The sequence below is a fragment of the Vulpes vulpes genome, chromosome 13 (assembly GCF_048418805.1).
Source record: "Vulpes vulpes isolate BD-2025 chromosome 13, VulVul3, whole genome shotgun sequence".
In the NCBI taxonomy this organism is placed as follows: Eukaryota; Metazoa; Chordata; class Mammalia; order Carnivora; family Canidae; genus Vulpes; species Vulpes vulpes.
The window spans coordinates 28,544,227-28,554,021 of NC_132792.1; the positions used below are offsets into that span (position 1 = coordinate 28,544,227).

The 9,795-nt window shown below is 39.4% G+C and overlaps 1 protein-coding gene across 1 annotated transcript in view; it reads left to right on the forward strand.

Annotated features, from left to right (window-relative positions):
- Positions 1-3,316, forward strand: part of RSPO2 (R-spondin 2) — a 154,918-nt gene extending 151,602 nt beyond the window's left edge. The window contains exon 5 of the mRNA XM_025994853.2: positions 1,456-3,316. Coding sequence (XP_025850638.1) covers positions 1,456-1,571 — 116 coding nt within the window. The 3' untranslated portion in view covers positions 1,572-3,316. The remainder of the gene's footprint in view (positions 1-1,455) is intronic.
- The last annotated feature ends 6,479 nt before the right edge of the window (positions 3,317-9,795 follow it).

Here is a 9,795-nt window from a genome sequence, read left to right on the forward strand (position 1 = left end):
ATTATTCTTTATCTTGTGATAAAGTTTTACTCTGCAAACACTTGTTAACTGTCAACTATGTGCCAACCATGTGACGGTTTTCCATCCCAAACAAAATGAGAAATCCCTCCCTTGTTTAGAAATCTTCTAGACTCTTGTAATCTAGTATGATTCTGCTTTCCCAAGGCATGGATCTAGCTCCCTAACTTCTGGTCTGTTTCTTTCCCTTTTCTTACCTCAGCTGCCACCTCCATTGTCTCAACTGAAAAGCTGGCCAGCTATGTCCCTGTGATAAAGGGTCTTGGAAGGATGGAAAGCATGTGTTAGAACTGAATGTCCTATTTGTGGTACCGATTACTATAATATCTAAGAGCTGTACTTCACCAAAGAGAGAAGTTATGTAGGACTACACAATTAAAATGGAAGTAGGAGAGTTGACAGTCTGTTGAGGGAAGAATCTTTCTCTTCTGAAGGTGTATGGTGATGACTTAATTTCTGCACAACTCAGTGACCTTTAAGCTCTTTTCTGTCCTAAAATTCCCATGATTCCTGTGGGTTTAAAACCTAATTTTTTTTTTCTCTCACGATCTTTGGTATACATATTTGAAATGTTGAGATGTTGTAAAAACTATGGACCACCACCACAAGATCCAAGAAGTGAAATACAGTGGAGGCAAAGGGAGAGTTATATTAAAAAAACTCCTGATGGAGACAAATCTCAACGATTTAGCTAATGGTCTGTCTTCCTGATGGTGGAGGCAAAGAGGAGAATAGACTTATGTGGTGGCATGATCTTCTGGTAGTAAGACACCTATTGCCAGGTCTTTAGGACAAACCAGAATTTTTCTTGCTCACAATAATCAGAATAACTGGTCTAGAAGATTTGTATAAGAGGCCATAAGCCACATAAGGAATGGTGTCCTCATGAATTTTTATAGAAAACAAAGAAGTATTCCACCTATGTCATTTCATATGCGGGCCTTTGGAGAGCAGGGAAGGAATAATGTTTGAAGCAAGCCTTTTTTTTTTTTTTTTCTCCTGGGGGTGGGGACAGGGAGAAGGGAGTTTGAAACTTCTGGTATATTTACTGTAGATAGATGCTTATTTTCTTTCGACCCACCAACATGTGGAGCAGGAGAAAGATGTAAAGATGTCTAGTAAAGGGTAGTATTGTTATAAGTCGGAGGGGATAAATGGAATTTTTGTGGCAGGATGATATTTGCAAGACTGATCAGGCCGCTGAGAGGTTTTTAAATATGCCAGTTCCCTATAACAGGAAGATCAGTCTCTGTTTTAGACAGCATATCCAATTTAGTAAATTATTATTATTCCGTCAAAATTAATGTGAACAATTTTCTCTTTGAGGCTGCTTTTTCCATAGGTGATGTTTTCCAGATGGGCTTTGTGTAAAGGTCTTAATGTTTTGTGTTTTCTTTTCTGACGTGTCTTCATTTCTTTCTCTTTCCCCCATTGTAGGAAAGAGAGCCCCAAAGGCAAAGGAGAAGAAGAACAAGAAAAAGAAGAGGAAGCTGATAGAAAGAGCCCAGGAGCAACACAGTGTCTTCCTAGCTACAGACAGGGCTAATCAGTAAAATAAAAGACATGTAGGGTAGATTTTTTTTTTTTGTGGGGGGGTATTTTTGCAAAAGTGCACAAAGCTACTCTCCACTCCTGGACACTGGCATGTGGCACTTGCGCTGCTTTGACCAGTATCTGTTCCTAGTAACCTTGTGAATGGAGGAGCCACGAGCGTGGCCTGTTATTTATGCTTTGATTTGCATCTGGAGACTGTGAAGGCAGGAGCTTACAAACCAGTGGAAGCAGAAGTAGGGGTCCAGCGTATGCCTTGGCTCCATGTGCTACTGAGAGATGGTGGCACCATGGAGGGGCAAGAGCTGTGAGGCCACAGACCACCACTGGAGAACAGACTTGTGCATATTTGTGGGGAAGAAGACACTCAGCAGGCAAAGTGCTATTTCACTGGCAACCTTGATTTCTCACATTGTGCATTTGCAAGGATAAATGTATGCGGAGATCCGCTTTGAGCTGGAGGTATGGTCCCAGGAATTCCTGCTCAGCCTCACAGTAGCTCCACCTTGTACATATTCTGTGGGGCAACATATAAACCTCCTACTTACTGTATATTTATGCTTTCTGATGTGTAACAAGTCATCCCCAATTAATGTCACTTTGTTTCTAGTGGTTCCTAACCATTGTCCAGTAAATGACTGTTCTAGATTTGCGAATTGATCAATGTTTTGTTGCCCCTTGACATTTAACTTTTCTTTTGAGGGCTTATTTCCCTTTGTAAAAAATAGGATAAGCTAGTTTGTACATAGGCTCAAATGACCAGTGTCAAAGAATTTGAATATCAGTAGACCTTCCCCACTCTGTCTCCTCATGCAGATAAAGCATGTGACAGGCAGAAGCGGAAACTCCCTTTCCATCTGAGATGTGAGGACTTTATGAAACACAATTGAAAACATGAGGAATGACATGAAGTCCCTTCTAGTACTCATCATGCTGTCTCACTGCCTAGCTAGAGAATTTTTCAAACTTTTGTTCCAAACTTTATTATACACACACACACACACACACACACACACACACACACACACACATTTATTTAAAGCCATCCCTGACTTACCATGACAGGGAACATAACAATATTCTTGGGTCACTGTAGAAATTACCATCATGAGACCATGCATAGAATTTGAGGAGAAAATAGGAATGGATCCCTATAACTGCTGGTCAGATCTTAACAGGTCTTCTTGGAGCCAAAATCAGTAACCTTTCCAAGACAGAAGAACACCGTGGAGCCTTCCAGGGGACTTTCAGAGGAGTTGTTTCAAAAACATCATTGTGTAGTTGGCGGAATCCATTCCTAGAGGGTTTTGAAATTGGCTTCTAAAAGCATCATTGTTGTCTTGACTAATTCAGAAGAAAATTAGAACAAAGTGAAATGGTTACAGATGTTTAAGGGAAAAAAAGCAAGGTAAAGCCTTTTTTTCTCACCTTGCATTGGCAAAACTACCTCTCCACCATTTTTGTTTAACTTTTGAGTCAAAAGCATCTTACCAGTAAGTATGAATGTCATATACATCATTATGAGAATACTATTGCTATGAGATAAGAAGCCATATATGAATGTTGTATGCTACTTTAGGATTTGCATTGAATCCTAAAGTTTTCACCTCCTTTCAATCTATTTACACTATATTCCTATTTACTAAGTGGGGAGGGGGCTTCTTTGTATAATGCTTCATCGTTAAAAAGTCAGTATCTGTTCTGTTTCTGAGATGATCTTTTCGTGCATTAAAAAAGTTCAAAATTATTCTTTGTGGAAGTTTTCTTTAGCCATACATTTAGGGAAAAAAGCAATACTCTACCCTCAAATAATCCTTAAAAAAAAGGCAAAGTTTTTAAAAACCAATATTAGTAACTATATCTAGGAACTGGATGGGTATAAATTACACTAGAGTGGTTAGGAGTAGATCTTTTTAAAAACGATGATTTGAGAAGAGAGCATGCACAAGCTGGGGAGGGGCAGAGGGAGAGTGAGAATCTTAAGCAGACTCCATGCTGAGCATAGGGCCTAATGTGTGGCTTGATCCCATGACCCTGAAATTGTGACTTGAGCCAAAATGAAGAGTCAGACACTTGACTGAGCCATCCAGGGGACCCAGGAGCAGAGATTTTAGAGCCACACTGCCTGAGTTCCAGGGTAGCCTGGGACAAATTCTCTCTCTCAGGCTCTGTTCCTAATCTGTGATATGGAGGTAACAGTATTATCTGTCTGTAGGGCTGTGTTTTAAGGATTAAATTAGGTAAAATGTGTAAAGTACGGTTAGAACAGGGTATATACTAAATTGCTACCTAAGTTTACCTGTTATTGCCTCTCTTCTTGATATTTAAATTATTTAAAACACATTCCATTCTCATCAACAAAACTATATTTATGAAAACATTCGTCCCCTTTGATTTATTGCTTGATGCTGGGACATTATTTGACCAAATTTTTATTTTTGTGGGAATTGATTTATAGCTGCTTCATTTCTAAGCCTTCCAGTTATAAGCAAATATACAACAGACACATACTACATTGTAATTTATAGCTGTCGGGTTATACAAAGAAGAGCTGGTGGTTTTCCAAAAGTAGCTATATCATTTCTATATTTACATGATGTCTATAAATATAGAATATATGAAACTGGTGTTTCAATATTTTCAGGGAGCTTAGCATCTATAAAAGTAAGTCATGGGATCACAGCTTTGTCAAATTTGGGTGGGGGAAATTGGCGCAGGCAGTCAAAAGGTACAAACTTATACAACAAATACATCATGGGAAGGCAATGTACAGCAGAGTGACTATAGTTAATTCAAGACCACATATTTGAAAATTGCTAAGAGAATACATCTTAAATGTCCTCATGACGACAGTTTGACGGATAAGCACTTAGGAAAAGCCAATTTTATGAATGTTCTCATATGCTACTAGCAATCACTGTATACATGAAATTTTCATGTTTTGCTAGAAACATTTGGAGAGAAGCTAGCACTTAGCCTGAGGTGTGTGATTCCTCCATTTTTTTTTTTTTGAGAGCTATGAGTAGGCGAGAGAAAAGTGAAATAATACCTCTGTTCATGTTAGAGAAGTTTGTACATAGTAGATACTACTTGATAATTCATTGGAAAAGGTAGGATTAGTAACCCTGTAAATGTTTTTATATGTTGACCAATCTCACCATCCTCCCCCTTTCAAAAAGGAATAACCATTCCACTCATGCATCTGGCCTCCTCATCTTTTGTGTGGCCTTTCAGTATCCATTTCTGGCATTTCTTCAGCACTTCCTCTCCTCTAACTCAGGCACTATTTCTCTCAAGGTCTTCACCGTCTGCTCTCCTGAAAAAGGAGTTTATGGTCATTGATGGCTCTGACTTTATTCCCTTCTCACTGATTTCTTCCCCACTACTGCATTGTCATTGTTGTCACCAAGGGAGCAGTGATGTTCCCCTTGGTAAATATAAGAACATTTGCCTCCTTTCTTGTGTGTACTGTTTCCACAATGTTTAACTTTATGTAAACTTTATTTCCTTTAGGAATTTCATTTCTCATTTGACCTCTATGACATTCCTAACCCGGGTTTTCTACTTCTTTTTGGTCAAGTTCTTTCTTGGCCTAAAGTCAAAATACTAACATTTCATAGGTGAGTCCACTATTTAATCTTTTAATCTCTTTACCTCCTCGACTTGGGAAGTATGACCTTATGGCTTCAGATACCATCTTTATGCTATTGATTTCCAAACCCATCTCTCTGTCCCCAGGTCTTTGGTAATGATTTCCAAGCCTATTAGAGATCTTGACTAGGGAGCCACACAGTTAAGCTCAATGTATCTAAAACTGAATCGATTACCGCATCAGTCAAGCTCCAGTCAAGGAAATAAACCAGTTGAGGTATATCAAACAGGGAATTGAACACTGAGAATTGATTACACGGGTAATAAAGGAGGCAAGCTGAAGTGGGGATGACAAGATCACCCAGAGATTAACAACAGCAGGAAGCTACTATCATCCCTAAGGCAGGGAGAATAGAAGAGGTTGAGTTTCCCAAATCCAGAAAGTAAGGTCATCGGGCAGCCTAGGTGGCTCAGTGGTTTAGCGCTGCCTTTAGCCCAGGGCCTGATCCTGGAGACATGGGCTCGAGTCCCAGGTCTCGAGGAGAGATCTCGAGGGATCGAGTCCCTCCTGCGTGGAGCCTGCTTCTCCCTCTGCCCCCACCCCTGTGTCTCTCATAATAAATAAAATCTTTAAAAAAAGGTACGGTCACTTAGCTGGAGCTAGGACTGTAGCTAAAGCTAGAGCTGTGACCACAGAGGAATCTGAAACCAAAGACAGGAAGCTTATCTGGTGGGAGCTAAAATCTTGGAAAATATCTGGTCCCCCTAAGAACATTACCTAGCTTATCCCTACTTTCCAATCTTTGCTCATCTACCCACACCTATTGCTCAAACCTGACTGGAAACCAGGGAGCCTGAGTAATGTAGTTCCCTCTCTAGGGAACAACATGGACCCAGGAGCAAGCAAGCAAATAATCAACATAATCACTAACATCTTCCCACAAAACAATTCCTCCTCTTGCCTTCCCCATTTAATAGTTAATAAAGTCTTTACTTACATAGTTGGTTACATGAACACTCTTGTAATCATTTACTCCCATTGTTCCCTACATCTAACCAGTTCCTAGATTCTAATGAGCCTACCTCAGAAGTATCTCCTGAACTTTTCCCCACTTCTTCACTTTCTTTTTGCTGTGGCTGTGCTGTTTCTCTTTGCCTCTCTTCTAGACAGCTTCATTACCCTAAATATCCTTGCCCTTAGCTTGACTCCAACTTTTATGTATATTTCCATCACTTTTTCTGTTGATATATTGATAGTGCTATTGTTTAAATACCCTCCAGTTTCTTCTAAAATACTATCTTGTAATTTTTTACATAAAACACAGTACCCTGGGCACCCTGGGTGGCTCAGCGGTTTAGCGCCACCTTCAGCCCAGGACGTGATCCTGGAGCCCCGGATGGAGTCCCACGTCAGGTTCCCTGCATGGAGCCTGCTTCTCCCTCTGCCTGTGTCTCTGCCCCCCCCCCCCTTCTCTCTGTCTGTCTCATGAATAAATAAATAAAATCTTAAAAAACACAGTACCCTTTTAACTTTTTACCTACGCAGCTTGTAAGGATCAAGAAAAGACTGCATCACGATGATTATTGTAAGATTGTCAAGGGTTCCTTTCAGTTAAACTTGGACATACTTACCATAATGATTGATATCCTTGAATTGTGAAGGCACAGATGTAAGGGCAACAATGACTTTGAAAGTAAATGATAAATACATAAAACCGTCTGTCTGAAAAATGTGTCAAAGATTTAGACAAGTTCCCATGTTAATCTAGGATGACTCACTATAACAAACTGCCATGTGCTACCTCCCCCACATTAGGAGACACTGATAACCACTCCTGAGCTAAACACAAGTCTCAGAATCCTTCCCAACAAAGATGTTCCAAGGAAACATGACCAAGAGATTGAAGTTGACAGTGGAGTTATAGCTTTTTGGTTTTCCAGGTCAACTTCATGCCCAAGCTGTTGACCAGTCTCTCTCAGAAACACCAGTACCACCTAGGTACCCCTAAAGACAGAAAAGTAAAGTTGTAAGTCTAGGATTATAACCTTTATGAGCCAATTGAGTCCTCCAGTTTTATAACCTCAGTCTCTGTGGCAGCATGCCACCCAGGTGCACATTCAACTTTCACTTGATTCTCTTCTACTGGCTTCCTTTCTTTTGCTAATTTATTTCAAGACAGCCACAAGACTTCTTCCTAGAGGAGTTAGCAAACTTTTTTCTCAGAGGGCCAGAGAGTAAACACTTTAGGCTTTATAGGAAATTCAGTCTTGGTCACTGCAACTCAGCGGTGATGGCACTGTGGCATGAAAGCCACCATAGACTGTATGGAAACAAGTGGGTATGACTATATTGCAATAAAAATTTATTTGCAGACACTTAAGTATGGCTCTCATGCAGTTTTCATGTGTTTCACCATAGTAGTCTTGATTTTTTCTAACCATTTTGTAAATGTAAAATTATTGGCTTGCCAGCCACAAAAGACAGGTGGCAGTCTGAATATAGCAGATGACCTGTTGGTTGGTGGGCTCTCCTTACAAACTCTGTGAGAGGCTGCCTCTAACTCTGCCTCAACTGTGCACACTCTGCCTCTACACAAGTCCAGCAAATATACTGAAAAAAAATATGCCATTTTAAAACTACCTTCTGTGTGACTAAGTCTGAAAGTTCTATTTCTACTCTTGATAGCTAACTCCCAATTCTAGATGTCTTTATTTGCCAAAGGATGTCATACACACTTCAGGCCCAAATCTAAAGTGAAATGGTAAAAACTAAAAAAACAAAAAAAAAATTTTTTTTCTAAGCTTTCTCCTATCTTTTTCACCAGTATAAGTAGCACTAGTATCCTCTCACATCCCCAAGTTCCTGCATTCTGGTTAGACATTCTTTCTCTTTCTTCTCTGTCTCTTCAACATCAGGGTCTCTCTGTCCTTTTTCTATGATGTGTGTCAGTGATGTACTCTTCCTTTGTCCTAGTCTGTGTGAATTAATGCAGTGGACTCATTTTAAACACAACCAAGAAAACTTTTTAAAAATGATTCTTTATACTTATTGGTGTCTTTACTTCTGGGATCCATACTTCCTCAATTGTATTCCCCATTATCTTGGTACTTTTTCCTTCCATTAGAGTTTGGCTTCCATTTCCTGCCTTAGTCTATGAAAATTGAGTTTGCAATGAATGCCTACTCCTTACAGAACTTAACAAGCAATGGTTGCAGTGCCTCTTGGTTTGTTCTTGGTTTGTTCATTTTGAATGAAAGATAATTCTTAGACTAACATTCTATATCCTCTCAAGCTCCTCTACTATGGAGACAGTAGACCAGATTATGTGACAGTGGCAAGAGTGTCAGGAAAGACATCTCTGGGAACTTTGGCATGAAGTCTGGATGCTGGGTATATGAAGATCTGGGAAAGAAGTAGTTCAGACACTGGTAACAGCTAGTGCAAGGGCCCTAAGGTGCAAAGTTAGTATGATCAAAGTACAGACAAAAGGAAAGGATTGCTGGAGTATAGTCAGAAGGAACATGGGACCAGCAGGAGGTTAGGAGGACTCAAAGGCTATGCTGTTGAAGGGTCATGAAAGCTATGGCCAAAGCTTTAGTCTATGTTTAGAAAAATCATTGGAGGAATTAAGCAGGAGAATGATGTGATTTGATTCCTTTAACCTATTCACTTGGTCTGCTGTGTGGAAGGTGGGTTTTCAGAGTGAAAGCAGACAGACAAATCAGCAGGTTATTTCAGTAATCATATGAGAATTAATGTGACTTGGGCTGGTAGGTGGCAGTAAATAAGAAGAGAAGTGATTATATTTAGGACATAGTTTGGCAGAAGAGTCCACACACTTGCCAGTGAGTTGGATAGAGGGGGTAGTTATGAAGGAAAAAAAGGAATCGAATATGTCCCCTAGGTTTTTGCCTTATGCAACAGGATATATATGGAAGATGGGGGAAAACTGGAGAATACATAAATCTATTTTTCACATAAGTATGAGATGCCTGTTAGATCTCTAGATGCTAGATATCTTCAAATCTGGAATTTAGGGAAAAGTTCAGATCTAGAGATAAAATTGTGAGATGTATGAGTGTATAAATGGCATTGGGAACCAAGGATGCTTATGGGCTGATGCAGAGAATGACCAAGGAAGAGAAAAGAGACTTAAAAGCATTCGATCCTTAAACATGAACCAGTAAAGAGATTTGGAAAAGTGTCCAGGGAGAAAAACTAGGAGCAGGTAGTTGCTAACAGTGACCAAGAACTGGGATTTAAAGTTTACATAGTTTCCTTCCCTCTCATTTTAGAATAAAAATATCAAGAGAAGTGAAGGACAATTAGGAAAAATTTGTAATAATTGAGGAGTTCGGTCTTCTCAAATTGTTTGCTTCATTGTACACTCCAAGAGTGAAACTAACCAATACTTTATAATCTCCTTGAAAATGTTTTCAATGTAGAAAGAACTTAAAATGAATCAATGCTCAAAAAACTTTGGAAACTACTCTTTACACAAATGTGATAATGATACTTAATTTCGGGTTACTATATCACCTACCAATTTCATCTACATTTATGATGAAATAATTATCTCAATGACCCAAGAAAGAATTTTCCTTTATTTCTTTCAAATTTAATAAACTCTATCA